This window comes from Phaseolus vulgaris, chromosome 9 (assembly GCF_051622355.1).
Source record: "Phaseolus vulgaris cultivar YP4 chromosome 9, ASM5162235v1, whole genome shotgun sequence".
Classification (NCBI taxonomy): domain Eukaryota; kingdom Viridiplantae; phylum Streptophyta; class Magnoliopsida; order Fabales; family Fabaceae; genus Phaseolus; species Phaseolus vulgaris.
In genome coordinates, this window is record NC_143506.1 from 8,279,777 (window position 1) to 8,297,341 (window position 17,565).

The following is a 17,565-nucleotide window of genomic DNA, read 5'->3' on the forward strand; positions in this document are numbered from 1 at the left end:
GTTTTGAAAGTATGATTTAATATAATTTTAAGACTTTTTTTTAGATTGTTGGATTATTTATATGATATCGTCTAGCAATACAAAACAACATAACATATTTATATTGGTTCATTCACAAATTTTTTATCTACGTTCAGTTCTCATTCTAAGTTAAAACTTAAGAGGTTTTGCTAATAATTTTTTTTATTACAAACAAATACACAAGTCATCCCTAGTCATCATGGGTACATAAATAACTTTTTGTTGTCTATTTTTAATCTTCCCCTTTAGATTAAGAACTTTAGTATTTTAATTGTCACTTATAATTACAAAACAAATAGCATTTGATCAAATGAAAATTACTATTAGAGAGCAAATAAGTATATGACTTCTTCACATATTAGTAACTTATGATCAAGAGTTTTTACATCCAACGTCAGAGGACTATAATTGATAATATACATTGATATTTATTGATGTTTGATTTTCTAATGACTTGTAAAGCCTAATCCAAACTAAAATATATGTTATATAATTTATCCAATTTTTATTAATTTGAACGCCGAATGATCTCCTTTAAGTGAATCTTCTTTTAGATGTTATCAACAACTATGATCAATACTCATAATACAAATTTAGTTTTAAAGGAATACTAATTTATCCACCTCAATAGAATCACACATCTTTTCAATAAAAACATAACTTCATTAAGATTTAAACATAAATAATACTTTGTGATTATTCCACACATTTATTAATACATGAAATCCAAATTCTTCCTTATTTTAATTATGGTTAATATATAAAATACATTTCAATAATTCACTATACTCTGTTACTTATTTTACTGATAATATTTAATAAAATATAACAAATGATTATTCTTTAATATTTGATCTATCATTGAAATAAAAAAGTATTTATAAAAAGATAGAAAAATAAAGAATATGTCCAATGGTTAGTGGGTTAACTAATTTGTATTTTTTTTATAAACTTTGAGGTTAGATATCACTATGAAATTTGAAATATATATACTTTCATTAACAACAATCATCTACCATTATATTTAAAAGATTAAAAAATAAAAATAAAAATTATATATTAATAAAAACAATACATATATAGACTATACCTATTTATAAAAAAATTTAATATTTAAACAATATATATTATTACCTATCAAAATTGTTAGCATTTTTAAATAACACTTGACTTAAACAACACAACATCCAAAATAATTTAGAATAGTATGTCAGAAAAATAGGATTTCTATTTCTCTGTGTTATGAGCAAAATTGAGACTTTGAGACCAAAATGAATGAAATTAAATGTGATGTGCTGGGACTAAGTGTACTTGTGTTAGGTTACCTCTTTGAAGTTGTTAAAGTAAAAGTATGGTAGAATTGATAAGAGAATTTTTTTCATCTACAGTGAAAGTATTTGAAAAGTAGAATAATTTTTGTTCAGCATTTATTATTCTTTAATGCAGGGAACGAAGTGATTTTTTTTTCTTCTATTTATGACGAAAGTCATTAAATAGTAGAATATGATTATTATAAGTGGTCATAGTAATTTTTTTTCCTCTAAATATTTATCGTAGATATTTAAAATAGATTTTTTTTTTTGCATTGATTCATGCTAGATATTTAAACTTTGTATATGTTTGATTAAGTGGAAAAGGACAGAGAAATACAATATAATTATTAACCATCCTATATTAAGAAATTATTGTTGTTTCATTTGCACATGAAAATCAGGTGTTTTCTATTATCTAAACTAAATTGTTATTTTGATCCAGTAAATTTAAATTTCAAGAGTAGAAATTTTACGTTAACTAAGAATAAAATTAATCCATAATATATAAATAGATATGAATATTATTTATAAACTGATTTTATAATATTAAATTAAACATGAAATTTAATTTTCAATATGTAATTGAACTATATATACTAACCTTTATTATTCTTTGATTTGATTATCTAATATTGCGCAATACTTCTCTTCATCATATAGACCTAGAAACATTACTATGTACAAGTTGTAGATTTTGTTTTTGCTTTTTTTATTTTTTTTATTTCGTTATATATGTTTAATGTTGCAAGAGAATACTATAGATCGAAAAATAATATTTTGAAAGCCAATGATAGAAAAATAATCATGTGAAAATTTAATATATTGATTGCCTTTCTGTATTTTTTAAATTAAAAATATTAGTATATATTATTATAATATCAAAAAAAGTTTTGAAGTGGATGTATTTTTGTTTGAAGGGTATTAAAAAGATTTAAATAAATAATTGATTTTCTGAGAAACTGTTTCATTTTACTTGAGTTAATATGCTATGCAACAAAGTAGAGTGAACTAGTTCATCTTGACTTTATTTTTTTAAAATATTATTTGGTATTTAAATTTAAAATTCCTATTATGCAACTTTATTAATTGGTTTATGATTGTTAATTTATTTCACAATTTATTTTTCTAATACTAATAGGAAATATATTAAAATAATTAGGCTAAGTTATTAAAATATTTTAATTTATTTAACTAAATTTATTCATTTTTAATTTTGTATAAAATAATTTTTAAATACATGTTTTAAGTCCAATTTACAAAGAAAATAGCTTCTTTAGGCCAACTGTATGAAATATATGGAACAATGTTTTTTGTTACCATTTTTTTTAAACACGAGTTCTAAACATGGTATTTTTTTTAATAATATTTTTTTCATTGGTAAAGAATGATTGTTATTTAGGAGGTGTTAGTCTAATTGAGATATTAAGTTCCATGAAATCTTTTATTTTAAAATTTTAATTAAAATCTGTTGTATACTAATAATGTATTATTTTAAAATTAAGTTCTTAAAGAAATTAATTAGTGTAGTAAATGTGAATTGATTTTTTTCCATTCACTCAGTTATCAATTCGCATGTTATAGTAAGACATTAATTTTTATTAATAAAAAAAAGTATACTATCAATTAATAAGAAACTGTCCTTCTTAGTATAAGTTAAAGTACTTATTCTATAATTAATAAATTTATATGAATAATTTTTAGCTTTACTTGATTAAAACAAACACTTCAAATGATTCATGGTCTGAATGGTTTCTGGTTTGATTTTTATCATATCTTTAACTACAAATTGCTTTCCATGATCACAATAATTTATTAGTATTGTTAGTCCAATTTTTAACAGTTAGTATTATAGAAATTAAAATATACAAGACCTATTAAATTAGTCTATCACAGAGTTTGAGTTATTTACTCAGTACTCTAAATTTAAAACTTATTATTATTGTAAAATAAATAAATGTAAAATAGAACTAATTGAGAGTGTTTATATTTTGACTGAGTATACAACAAAAAAAACTGTATTTTTCTATTATATAGGGACAAACCACAACATGAAGGGAAGAGTACAGTGTCACCAAACAATGCAACTTTAACTCTAAATCAATAAATAATAGTAACTAAATATGCATATATCTAGATATGAACACTCTAATTTCCTATTTAATTTCTAATCATTGTTTTTCTGTAACTAAAACTTTCTTTAACTTGGTTTATAATAACTATATAAAACATTTCATCTTTATTTGGATGGATTCAAATTCAACCAAACCAATTGTTATATGCTAGAATTTTATAAATATATTGTTGATATTGAAAGGATTAATCAATTAAAAATTAAAATCTTAACAATTAATTTTCTATATTGTTTTCTTTATAATTAAAATAGTCAATAATATTTTATTTTTGAATTAATTTTTATTAAAAAATTATAATACACATCAAACAAAACAAAACAAAAATTTTATCACTCTCACTAACACATCTATGACCGAAGCAAAATAACACCTTTACTATTGCCTATTGTTGAGGACATTCAAAACAAACATTCAAGTTTGTCTTCGTTTTTTCTATATATTTGGGTTTCAGTACACAACTAATAAAATGTAGTTAAATATTACAAATTGAAATTTGAGAAGTTAGTGATTTGAGTTAACACTGTTGGACATGCTTATTAAATCGTGTGTTCATTAAATACAGATATTTGTAACACGTATCAGTGAAGTAACAAATTTAAAAATATTTATTAAATTTTTGAGCATTTTAGCACGATTTTAACACAAATTTTAAAAAAATAAATACATTAATTTTTTAAAAAGTTATTTTTTTTAATAATATTTTTTTTCATGTGATAACAAATGATTGTTGTTACGTGAGGTGTCAGCGTTGAGATGTCAAGTAACATAGTAATGTCTAACATAAAAACTTTTTATATAAAAATTAAATTATTGTATAAATTTTTATTATAATTATAAAAATAAGGAAAAAATACTTTTGAACCAGTGTGAAACATATTTCGGTTAAAAAAAACTGAAACATACTTATACACATAAATCTAAATTTTTATTATTAATTTATATAATTCATAATTATGTAATATATATATTTATGTCCTACATTTTAGATATTATATATATTTCCATCATATGTATGGTAACAACTCTTAAACTGATTTTTAAGTAAAATATAAACACATTAATTAAAGAAAATAATGTATAATTTTATAAGCCAAAACTAATACTATGAATAATCATTTATAAAAATATTATAATCTAGTATACTAAAAGAAAATAACTTTTTATAATTAAATTAATAGAATTAAATATTTTGTTTTGAATATGAGAGGATGTGAATATCTACCTACAGAGGAATTTGAAATGTAATGTAACAGAAATCTGTGTTCTTCTAGTAGTTGGTTATTGGTCTGTTATAGGGTAGGGATACTAGTTGTTATTATTCTAACCAGAATTTTAAAAATATAATATATAAGAGAATCTCTACCTATTTTTCCGTTATATAGGGGCAAAAACATTTTACACTAACAACTTCGATAAAGTAGTTGCCTGAATGAGGGAAATAACAACAACTTTATTATTCTAAGACCACAAGAAATATAAAAGGGCATTTTACAAAAATCTGAAGAGTAATAAGTGAAATTCACCTTGGTACAAAATGTTTTTGGTATAACTAATTAATACTAAATAAAATTAGCAACTTAATGACAATATTTTTTTTTATCTTAAACAGTACAATATTAAATGAAGTAAGAGATGGAGATGAAGAAACAGAAAGAGAAGTAGCATTAAATAATTAATAAAATATTGATGGAATTAGAGATAAATTGAGATTGTGGTGAGTCTGTTATAAATAGAGAGGGGTAAAATAGTAAATGCAAAAGGGTATAGGAATTTCAGGAGACATAATAGTTGAAAGATTGAGGAGATGAGTCTATCTTTCAGTTAGTGTTATCTTTCAGTCACAGACAGTGGTTCACTAGCACTATAAAAACAACACTCCCATTGGATTCCGTATCGTATGTTCCAAAACCCTAAGCAAACCCTCTTAATGTTCTGTATTGGGTGAGGAATTCTGAATTCTGAATTTTTTAATTTTGAATCCGTGAGTGAACAATGCCTCGGCAACCGCCACCACCACCGCCGCAGCAGCCCGGGGCTTTGGAAGCGGCGGTATGGCAAGCCTGCGCAGGACCGTCTGTGGAAATCCCCAAGCCAAATTCTATGGTTTACTACTTCGCTCAGGGACACTTTGATCAAGCCTCTTCGCCTCCGCGAAACGTCTCCTCTGCGGTTCTGGCCAGACCCTTCGTTACCTGCAACGTGGTCGCTGTTCGATTTCTTGCCGATCCTCTTACCGATGAGGTTTTCGCAAAGATGGTTCTCCAACCTGTTGCTAATGTCTTCGCTGCTGCTGCTGCTCCCCTTCATAATCATGCTGCTGCTCCCCCGCAAAAAGATGACAAAGAGGTTGTTTCGTTCGCCAAGATTCTCACGCCGTCTGATGCCAACAACGGCGGGGGCTTCTCCGTGCCCAGGTTTTGCGCGGACTCCATCTTCCCGCCGCTGGACTACGACGAGGACCCGCCCGTGCAGAACCTCTCCGTCACTGACGTGCACGGCTTCACCTGGGAGTTCCGCCACATTTTCCGTGGGACGCCGCGCCGCCACCTGCTTACCACCGGCTGGAGCACGTTCGTCAACAACAAGAAGCTTGTCGCCGGGGACTCCGTCTTGTTCATGAAGAACGCCGACAAGCGTTTGTTAGTCGGAATTCGCCGCGCCACGCGCTTTGCTCCGGGAAGGGGCAGCTGCGTAAAACTCAGGTTAATTGATGAGGAGGAGGAGGAGGAGGAGGAAAAAGAAGAGGTGAGAGGGGTTTTCTCGAGGGACGGGAAGGGGAAGCTGTCGGCTAAGGAGGTTGTGGAGGCGGCGGAGTTGGCGGTGCGGAACATGCAGTTTGAGGTTGTTTATTACCCCAAGGCTGGTTGGTCCGAGTTCGTAGTGAAGACTGAAGTGGTGGATGCAGCGATGAGGATTGCATGGAGAGATGGAATGAGAGTGAAGATGTCCGTGGAGACCGATGATTCCTCCAGGACGACGTGGTTTCAGGGTACGGTCTCTGCTGTTTCATATCAGGAGAATGGCCAATGGTGCTCTTCTCCTTGGCGCATGCTTCAGGTATAATATATAATGGCCAATTCTTTCTGAATGGCGTGATTTCTTTTGTTTGTCTTTTATGTATGTGTGTGTGTTGGTACTATGTTTAATGAATTTTACTTTCTTGGATAAGTTTTGGTATAAGGATTAGTGGCTTTCAAAGCAGATACAGGTGGAGATGGTAAAATAAAACTTGTGGATGACTTCCACACTGAGTCTTGCTTTCTTTCTTGTTGAATTTTATAAGGAAGGGAGACTAGGATGGATGCGGGTGGGGCTGCATAGTTTTTAATTAGCCAGCCACCGATACTTATCTGCTTAGAACTCTTCATTTTCTCGCAAAAATGTTTGGCTATACCTATACGAGTATGATACAGTTCTTGGTCTGTTCTGGATTCTCTATAACTTTTCATTTATGCATGGATTAAGTTTCTCATTAACATTTGTTGACTGTAGAACTGTACTTTATTCGACAAGAAACTGATGCTGAAAACCCCTAATTGTACCATTTCATTCTCCTAGTTGGATAGGGGTCGGTTTTTGTTGTAGTAGTGTGAAACTTATACTTTACTTATCTTATAAAGGATTTTTCCCGAGAATGATTTTGTGGTTTATGGTTCTATCATTGTATATAATGTTGCTTTCATTGGAATGCGGGCAATGAAAAATATAATCACCTTTTTGCTGGTAAAATATAAGAACAGAAGACTGACACACGTTCTTTGGGGCATAAAAGCATTGGAGAAGGTTCGATGCGGCTTATATTTATCATTTTAGGTAATGTATGTTAAATGCATGACGAGATTGAATTGGGAAAATGGCAGTATGATTACTCTGGTTGTCTGCTATTTCGAGGTGACATTTTTTGTTGTCTTGCCTTTGTCTGTTCTGCCTGTTGAATTTCTACACATTTGTCTAGATGTTTTACGTTGCTGGGTTTAATTCATAAGTCGTGGGTGGGTTAGATGAGGTAGGATTCGCAAAACTTTATCAAACCAATGGATAGTATTTTTCTTTTGTTTCCAAACTGTTTTCAGTTTGGATAAAGTCTTTGTCACAATTTCTACCAGAAGATCAATTAATATATGTTTCCTTTTTGGGATATACTATATGTCGGTCTTGATTATACTTGCCATGTCAAATTCTCAACAAATGTCACTGGGATGCTCTCTGTTCATGCATGTATCTAACTGCCTTTTCACTTTTGCATGGAACAATTGTAATTAGAGTTTGACTGCCCTTAATTTCTAATGTGTAGTCTCGGATACCGTAACAAAAAACTTTTTTATTGAAAGAAACTATTTGTCAAATAAGTTGTACTTCAAGAAGTTATTTTCTCTCTCAAATGACTGATACTGCTATTTATCATAGGTTACATGGGATGAACCTGAAGGGTTGCAGAATGCAAAGTGGGTTAGCCCTTGGCAGGTAGAACTTGTTTCCACCACACCTGCCCTTCATTCAGCATTCCCCTCACCAAAAAGGCTTAGAACTGCTAATGGTTCTTGGGTGTATGCTAATGGAGAGGGAGACCTCTTTTCTATGACCGGATTCACTAATCCAGCAATGGGACACCTGAATCAAGCGTTGTGGAGTTATAGTACTTTTCCTGCTGGCATGCAGGGAGCCAGGCATGATGTATTTTCTGCATCAAGTTTTTCCAGTTATCCAAGGGACATGTCTCATCTGGGTATGTGTAATTCCTTTGGGAACAGCACATTTTCAAGGCTGAATAATTTGTCCATAGATCCATCCCCTGATAGCCGTAGCAGTTTGCATTCCTGTGTCATAGACACTGTTGGGAATCACAAAAGCAACTCAACAAAACCGGTGTCTGATTCATTTCAGCTATTTGGTGCAGTCATTCGGAAAGAACAACCTGTTCAAAGTAGTTTGACAGGCACTGGTTGCGCTAGCACAGGAGATAAAAAAGCCTTGGAATATAAGGGTTCTTACTTGTGAAAGTGACTGTGACTATACGATACATATAAGTAGCTGTACAGGTATGCATATATCCGAGTAAATTGAATTTCTTACTGCCAACAATTACAAATCAGCTACTGATGCTTTATTGACATTTTTGTGCTGAAAATATGGATTATGTAGCTCAGTTACATGTATTCTGTTTTTTATAATGTTGTTTGAATGTACAACTTGTATAATTTGAAGGATTGTTCCGTCCAAGTGCCTAGTACATATATATAGAAAAACATTAGAGGAATGTTTGTTTTGATTATCATAAAATTTGTTGGGAGAGGATAAAAGGTGTGGGGACTTCTTTATAACATGAAAATTTGGCATAATCTTTATATTATTTGAATAGTTTACCCTGGTTAGTTTGATGTAATTGAAAAGCATGTAAATGTTTTTTTACTAACTTTGGTGGTTGCTTTTCATCCAGGTAGGAACTTCTTCCCAGCTGGAAGCTGACCACCCTTCTGAACCTGGACTAAGCAATACTTCAAAAACAAATCCTTTATATCTCACAATTTATGTCATTTTTTTTTCTTACTGCACAATTTATGATATTTCTGAATACTATTTTTCTTTTTATTTGGACAAATGATTCTTTTGTTAGTTTACTGCTTAATTTGATGTCTCCATTTTTACATATCTTATACGCAATTGATTTTGATCCTCATTAATGAGATTAGATTCAATTAAATTCTTCTACTGAGGGGTAACTGATTTTTTATAATGAATCTGGTATGACCAAAATTATTAAATAATGTTAATATTGAAAGTAATAATAATATAACTATTAATTAATTAATTTTATTTCTATTAATTAAATATTTCTTTGAAATATTAACTTATTAAAACTTTTAAATATAAAATATTTCAAAATATTTTTAATTGATCTAGTCCCATCCAATAGAAGGTGAGTACAATTAGATCTAAATCATGCCCAAATACTCATTCTTAATATCTTAAAGGGATTTTAAAATTCACGAGTAACATCTTGGCACTGAAAAGAAGAACATTTTGTAGCTAAAAGAATTTTGTTTACTTTTTTTTTATCATCTAAAAAGTAAATTTTGGAAAACACTTAAACAAAATCAGATAACGAAAGATCTAAAAAGTATTTGTATACCGATTTGTTTTCTCTACTAAAACTACATTATCAATTATTCACAAATACACCAAATCACACCAGTTTTTTATATGTATTTTTAGTTACAAGTATTTTTTTAGAAACTCAAGTGTATTTTTAATTGTTTCTTTAAATAATATTTTAAGTATTTGTATTCATACAAACTTTTCAAATTCTTAACACACTTCCAAATATTTGAGAAAATCGTTTTAGACAATTCTATATTTGGAGAGGTGAATTTATAAGATAAGTTTTGTCTAAGTGTTCTCAAAAGATAGACTAAACTTAGATTGAAGGTATTAGAAAGAGAATGGGATTGTTTGTTTTGATTTTTTCACTATATAAACTCCATGAAAGTTATAATAATTAGAGGTTTCTTTCACTAACTTCATTAGTTTTTTTTTTAAACTATGCACAGAGAGAAAACTATCATACTATATTATACAAAATTGAATATATTTCATCAACTTAATTATAGATAAAATAAAGTTTGTTTGTCTTGTTAAAGGTGATACTAAATTTGGCTATAGTCAATGTGACTTTTTACAATATTTTTTTTTATGTTTTTTATTTTTATATTCTATACATTTTTGTATTGGGTTATCTTTTCTTTTTATATTATAATGTTAGATTCACTCAAGCATATTTTTACGAACATCTAACGTATTGAAATATCACTCATGCATAACCATAAATCAGAAGAGGAAAGGAAGAAACAATTATTAAAGGAAGACAGAAAAAAATCATCTTATTAAAACATAGAGCAATCCTCTGCATATATCACAATCATGAGAAAAAAAAAGTGAAACAAAACTAAATATTTATAATATATGTTATTACATATCTCACAACAAATAAATATATAATTATAATTATTGTAAAAAAATTCACCTTAAAAATTAGTTTGTGTGCATGAATTATATTTAAAGTCTTTCTATGGAATAAGTGACTCTCTTGTAAATAACAATAACTCATAATATATTGTAGGTACTCCTTTTTTTTTAATAATCCTTGCTTGTATTAATATTAATTAACACAAAATGTTGCTATAAATAACTTCAAAAAAATTAAAATAAAATTTTAAAAAGAAACTAAAACTGATTTTAGTGATGACATAAACACTAACAAATTATTAACTTAATTTTAAAAAAAATGAATGTGACAAGACAGTAAAAATAGAACAATGATACTTGGTTTGAACAAATACACATCCTAGAACATTCCAGAACGCACGAACAGAAAGTATCTGTGTCTTGTTACCCTCTGACGAGCACAAGAGAAGAGAAGCAATCAATGGCTACCTTTCTCTCCAATCAATCTCTGTTGGCTTCTTGTCCATGTTCTACTCCCTTCTCTTCTAAGCCCTTTCAAACCCTAAAACCCAAAATCATATCTTTTCCATTTCGGGGGTTTCCACGCCCTCTAAATTCCTCTCTCAATCGAAGAACCCCATTAAAGTATTCTCAAGATTCCCCTCCAACTGTACGCTCTCACTCGTTCAAATCTTACAATTTTTCATTTTTTGATAATTAGTTATTCTAATTTACTGCATATTGGATTTGTCACGAGTACTGTTCTCCTTGCTACTTTGTCATAATAGGATTAGAGGAGTGCTATCACACACATCCTCACACACCATTATGTTGTTTCACATTATTAATCACCAGGGAGTCATTAAATTAAACGTGAGATTCTGCATTTTCTTTTTTGTAATTTCTAGTAATTTTCATATAGTAAGAAAATTGCATTAAAGAAATGTGAAATGTGTTGCTAGCATTTCTGATAGTCTTCATAGATATTGAATCCTCAATGTTTCAATTTTGCCTTCTTGTACCTCTGATACTTAGTCTCTTGCACTATCGATTGCAGGAGGGTATCCTAGTACAAAAAAAATAAAAATAGAACAATAGTTTACTTAAAATTTACCCATTTTATTTTATTTTTATACATATTGTTCTTACACTTCAGAACTTCGAGATGTTTGATTATTTTAAGGTGCAGTAGTTTATTTTTGTTTCACTTGTTAAAGATCCTATATTTTATATTTATGTACCTAACCTAGTCAAATTCTTTTTCTCTTGTCCTTCATAGAGAAATGATGAGACAGGTGAGACCCGGAAAGATTTAAGAGGGATAGACGGTGATGAAGATAAAAAGCCATTACCCAGTTTAATGGTCCTCCTTGAAGCATACAAGGAAGCCTTTTTTAATGGTGATGAAAATGTTGTTGCTCTGATTGAAGAGAAAATATATTCAGAACTAAATAGAAAAAATAAATTGATTCAGAAAGTATCAAGTTTATCAGCAGACAAAGCTACTTCCAAGGATAGATATTTTCGATTACAAGCTGATTTTGACAATTTTAGGAAAAGATTTGACAAAGAAAGACTTAGCATCCAATCTGATGCCCAACAAGAACTCATTGAAAAGCTTTTGTTGATGGTGGACAGTTTTGAGAAAACAAAACAGCATATTAAAGCAGCAACAGAGAAAGAGAAGAAAATTGATGTTAGCTATCAAGGCATTTACAAGCAATTTGTAGAGATTCTGAGGAGTCATCATGTTTCAGTGGTAGCAACAGTGGGCAAGCCGTTTAATCCCTTGGTAAGTAATATTTACAAACACCTTTGGTCTTGTGTGCGAAATTTCTTTCCTTTTGTTCTGAGTTGGTACTTGGCTGTGTAATCCAACAAATGTTATCACTACTCTATAGAAAATAATTTGAGTACAATGGTGCCTAGGGTTGAATTTACTACATCGACTGAAGAAAATTATTTCTATTATGAAATTAGTGCAATTAATGAAGCAAAGGGACTTTGAGTAGGAAATAGCTAAAATAATAATTAAAGCAATGTGCAGAACAATGTAATTGATGAAATTCAATAATATAATCTTAACATTGATTCTTAAGATTGATCTTAAACAGTTTTAAATGGCAATCTATGGTGGCATAGTTGTGTGGGCTGCTGCACCAAACCAAAGGCTGAATAACAGCCTCAGCTGCCAGGACAGCAATACTGTGTGTTTATTCCCAAAAGGCCACTGAATAGAGACGTTAGAGCTTGTTGGATGGGGGGGGGGGGACTATTTTTTGGGGTTTGAATTTCCAAAAAATGAAAGCTGAAACTGTAGTGTAGTGAAAATAATAAAGATGACTTGGATTTTGAAGGTTAATAACCTTGTATTTACTCTGATTGGTATTTACTTGTATGTTTTTTAAGACACCTCTGACTTTTTATGGTTTATTATGAATGCCATGAATTTTTAATAATTTTGAGAAGTTATATGTGCATAGTATGCAATGTAAGCTATATAAATAAATTTAGGAATAATGGCTATCCCGCTATAGCATTTTATCAGATTTAAGATGGACCTTTTTTCCCTTTAAATAATTGGTTAAGATGGACCAAACTCATTGATCATTATTTCCTTTATTAATAGACAATCCTAGAAAATTTGTTAGGATTTAATATACCAGTAGCCTTAAAATTTGAGTCAGATTTCTAGCCAACAATATTGGTATTGCAAACAATTTCGATGCCTCAATTTTTTGCTGTGTTCTATATTAGACCATGATTCTCAGATTCCCCGCCCACCACTAAAAGGAAAAGGAACTAGTGATTTTACATTCAGGATTTGAGGATACAAGAATATAATTTCTTATAGTATTACTTTTTTTTTTCTCGAAAAAGGCATTCATTGATCTGTATTTTTCTAGGAATCTGGATCAAATCAATATATGGAGTACCTTGTACAATGAGTGGTTAAATTTGGGAACAGTGTTGCTTGTTAGGTTACTTTTATATGGGGAGATATTCCATAAGTATTGCATTGGAATATTTAAATTTATCACTAGTTACTCCCTGATGGTTTTGGATTTATGGTTATAAGGTGCACAACTGCTCATAATGCATTTGGACTCACAACTAACATTTTTAATTAATAAAAAAATTCCATTAAATGAGATGTTTGTTTGGAGTTGTTCCTTTTCTAGAACTTAAAGAGGATAATCTTTGCAAGAATCAAATAAATTTTTTGTTTGGGATTTTTTCACCAGTAATATGAGTGGGGTTATTCTTGTTTAAGTATTGTTGGTGAAAATAATCCTTGAATAACAGGAGCTCTATCAATTTGTTATATCTGATGCCTTGACGAGGTCAAGCTGAAAACAAATTTACAAATTAGAGTTTTAGCCCTGGTTTGTTTTCTGTTTTCAACAACAATTTTCTATTTTCTACTCTCAGTACATTTGAAAGTGTTTGTTCCCAAAGCACATTTCTGTTTTCTAAAAGAGTGGTGAATTGACTCCTGAACAGAGTACCTTGGAAAATAGAAAGAAAACTAGGATCAGATAACATAAAACAAAAAGGAGAGAAGGAAATTAAAAAGACTCTAAGTTTTTTCTTTTAATTTTCTTATAGCTAGTATGATTCTTGTATTGGTTGTCTCATCACAATCCCAAAGACTACACATTGCCTTTTTAACTGTACTCTTGTGCTAAAGGAACAGGTTGAACTTTAAACATATTATTTACCATGGGTATCTACGGTAAACACCTGTGGTTATTAATTATTACACTTGGATTTTTTTTTATTGAAATCTAAACCTTCTTTACTCCGTCTTTGTTATATTGAGGTAGGGTAAAGAATGAGTTCAGTACAGAAAGTATTTGCCATATTTTGTTTGTAGTACAATAAGGAAAAAATAATAGTCTTAGTACATAAACTTTAATTTCGTAGTTTTGTTCGAGTTTGGTCTTTAGTAATCGACAGTGTTTGTTCTTAAAGAAAGAATTAACTTTAATATGCAAACAACCTTGAAGGGAACTTTTATCCTTTGCCTTTGTTTTGTAAATTTAAAATCCTTACTTTCAAGGTTAATTCCATATTAACATTAATTTTATTTTGAATGAATACACATGACAAATACTAAAAACTAAACACATGCTCAATTAGCTTAACCATTAAAGGGATTCAAACAAAATTAATGAAATTAAAATATAAATCTTTGTACTTACACTGTTATTTATTTTCATTGTACTAAAAACGAAACATGTCAATAACCGGATCAACTATTTACCATTTGAGGTATTATAGGTATTGTCCATACATAAAAATTAGGTAGATATGTGTAATATTTTAAAATAATAGTTGTCATGTGTAAAAATATTGCATGAGGTAGGGAGGCAGGTGTAATTTTCCGATCAGGAAAGGTTAAGTGTAAAATATTGTTTTATTCACAGGTTTGCCTTGTCTAATTCTCCTCATTTTACCCATCTTAGAAGAGTTTTCATTGCAATATAAGCTTGAAAATAAAATGGGTAGATTGTACCTGCTTGTTGAACGCATTTTTGATGAAACCTTAGAGAAAGTCATCCACGCAGTGACTTGACTATTGTTTAATCTGTTTTCTGTTTTACTTTTGTTGTAGCAACATGAAGCCATTGCACGTGAGGAGTCAACAGAGTTCAAGAAAGGGATTATAATTAAAGAATCCCGACGTGGTTTCTTGCTCAGAGATCGAGTTCTAAGGCCAGCCCTCGTGAAGGTTTCATTAGGTCCTGGAACTAAGAAATCTCCACTGTCTCCTGACAACTCCATGGAGCAACCTTCAACAGCTGCTGGAATAGATGAAAGATAGTCTCTTCAACTTTTTTAACTCATTAAAACTCTAGTCATATCTTTACATTGCTCAGCTTGAAATGCTTATAGTATTCAATATTTTGGTATTTGGTCCTTAGGTGAGTGTAGCCCCACACCACACTTGAATTTTTAAGAAAGGGAATTAATTTTGATCATGAGAGAACGATGAGTTTCTTGTGCAATCCATTTTTAACCAAAAGCCAAAAATGGTTCATTCTATAGCTCTTCTGGCATTTTTGTTCCTTGTCTCAACTGCAGAAACGCCTTGTAGCCAACCAAAAATCAACTGCATGTGGAGTTCTAAAGTGAAGCTCACATGAAGCCTGATCACTGTTATGTGTCTAGCGTTAGAACGCTCTATTGTTCTCTAGCAAAACCTTTTCATGAGGCAATGCCAAGTTACACACTAGAACTTGTAAGTGATAATTTATTTTTTATTTAAAGTCATTCAAACCTATCTATATCTCGGTATTGGTATGAGTTTCATACTATGCTGGAATCATGTTTTCACCGTATCATATTATTGTTCCTGGTCTTCTGGTATTATGTGTTGAACAAATCACAATTTTGATTCAGTTCTTATCGTTCCTACTCTGTTGTTTGCTGCACCTCTAATGTGTATGGTATATTATCACAGACAAAATATTGATAAGTTCTTATGTACTTTTTTATTTAATACTAAATGATCTTCATTAAATTATGGTGTCTTAAATATTCACATCTCATTGGAGTGCTTATAGTACCAACCATATACGTAACTTACTGTAAGTTGTCTCTTGCGATATTGGGATTGCCAATTGAGTAAAATACAATATAAAATTGTAGTTTCCTGTCTCTATCACCTGAAAGTAACTTATATAAATCATAATGAAACTTATTTATTCATAAGTTAAAATCAATTAATGTAGAATTTTTTTTTTTAATTTTAATTTTTTAATTTATATATAAGAAATTTTAAATTATGGAAAAACAATTTTATTTTATTTATTATATAAAAATATTAAGAAGTTTATATAAATGAATATAAAATATTTGTTAGGAAACTTGTGGAGAATGACAAGCAATCATCACTGGGCTGTGGATGAAAAATATTTTAAACTTTGGGACAATTAGTATAGGGGTAGTTTTTAGTGTTTAAGAAATTTGAAAAGCAAGATGTTTATTTTTTTTTGTGATTTTTAGAAACATTTATTCTTTGTTTTTCATAACGTTGTTAAAAAAATTAATTTTTCTTGAGTTGAAAAATGAACACTCTAAAAACGTATCATATTAGTGTTGTTACATTGTTGAGAATATTCATATCAATGGTATAAATTTTAGTTATTGATGAGAAATATAAGTGTGAAGATTCGTAATTCCAAAGAAGAAAAGAAGTTGTAGCAGACGCATTCTGAGTGAAAAGGATAAATGGAATATTATAGTGGGCATAGAGTTGGCAGATGCAATGGATGCGTTACTCTCCAAGTACATGCTTGTTTGGTGTCTCAGACGCAACATAAGATGCTAAAAGAAGCATATGATGTAGGCCATGTTTGCATGCTTCTAACGTAACCAAGCACACACAACACAACACATGACGCCATGATGGAAATTAATTGGACCAATTCAAATAGAGAGAATAAGAGAGAAGAGATGAACCATGCAAGCACCACAAGAAAGAGAAACCAAGATTGATAATAAAGTCATGAGAGAACAATTTTATTATTTGAGTGTATTTAAGAGGATTGTTATTCGACATTTTTTAGTGTCAAAATAATTTTTGTACTTTATTTTTACATTTGTGTTTTTTTGTTTTGTTTTGAAGCTTCTAAAAAAATGAAAAAAAATAAACAAACAAAAATAATGTAAACAAAAATAATGTTACTATTAGTAAAATTATCACAAAACATATCTTAACTATCAACTTTTTTCACCAGCCATAATCAATCATCATCACTTGAAAATGAAAAAAAAAATATGCGGAGAGACATTGGGAGGGGTATGGAGGTCAAAGAATTGTCTAACAGTTAATGGTTGACTACTTTTGTACCGACATCATTTACCTTGTTTGAAATCAACTTTATCAAACTCTCATCAATTTTGTAAAACTCAAATGTTTCCAACTTCTTTAAGTGGATTATCCTCTTTCTACAAATTTGAATTATCATATTTTTGTTGAACCTTGTACTAGTGCGTAAGAATGCTTATGAAAATACATTGATTAAAGTAGATCAATAATTAATTAATAATATATCTTATGAAATCTGCATATAATATTTTAGGGTGTTTTAATTATGTCAAAAATGATTTTGATACTTTAGAGTATAATAAATTGATTACTTACCTAA

General features: G+C 29.9%; 2 protein-coding genes across 2 annotated transcripts; both read left to right on the plus strand.

Annotated features, from left to right (window-relative positions):
* The first annotated feature begins 5,264 nt into the window (after window positions 1–5,264).
* Window positions 5,265–9,113, plus strand: ARF17 (auxin response factor 17). Its single transcript, XM_068626762.2, has 3 exons — window positions 5,265–6,523; window positions 7,874–8,505; window positions 8,904–9,113. Exons 1-2 carry the CDS (start codon window positions 5,459–5,461, stop codon window positions 8,462–8,464), a joined length of 1,656 nt encoding a protein of 551 aa, XP_068482863.1. The 5' UTR covers window positions 5,265–5,458; the 3' UTR covers window positions 8,465–8,505; window positions 8,904–9,113.
* Window positions 9,114–10,800: 1,687 nt separating this feature from the next.
* Window positions 10,801–15,935, plus strand: LOC137821621 (Co-chaperone GrpE family protein). Its single transcript, XM_068626303.2, has 3 exons — window positions 10,801–11,078; window positions 11,688–12,200; window positions 15,027–15,935. The coding sequence occupies exons 1-3, from the start codon at window positions 10,890–10,892 to the stop codon at window positions 15,234–15,236; spliced, it is 912 nt and encodes a 303-aa protein (XP_068482404.1). The 5' UTR covers window positions 10,801–10,889; the 3' UTR covers window positions 15,237–15,935.
* The last annotated feature ends 1,630 nt before the right edge of the window (window positions 15,936–17,565 follow it).

What these genes read in the sequence shown, in the direction of transcription:
- ARF17 (XM_068626762.2), top strand. Translation starts at nt 5,459, where the DNA reads ATGCCTCGGCAACCGCCACCACCACCGCCGCAGCAGCCCGGGGCTTTG. An exon ending in CTCCTTGGCGCATGCTTCAG is followed by an intron (nt 6,524 to 7,873) that starts GTATAATATATA and finishes TATTTATCATAG; the next exon opens with GTTACATGGGATGAACCTGA.
- LOC137821621 (XM_068626303.2), top strand. Translation starts at nt 10,890, where the DNA reads ATGGCTACCTTTCTCTCCAATCAATCTCTGTTGGCTTCTTGTCCATGT. An exon ending in CTCAAGATTCCCCTCCAACT is followed by an intron (nt 11,079 to 11,687) that starts GTACGCTCTCAC and finishes TGTCCTTCATAG; the next exon opens with AGAAATGATGAGACAGGTGA. An exon ending in GCAAGCCGTTTAATCCCTTG is followed by an intron (nt 12,201 to 15,026) that starts GTAAGTAATATT and finishes CTTTTGTTGTAG; the next exon opens with CAACATGAAGCCATTGCACG.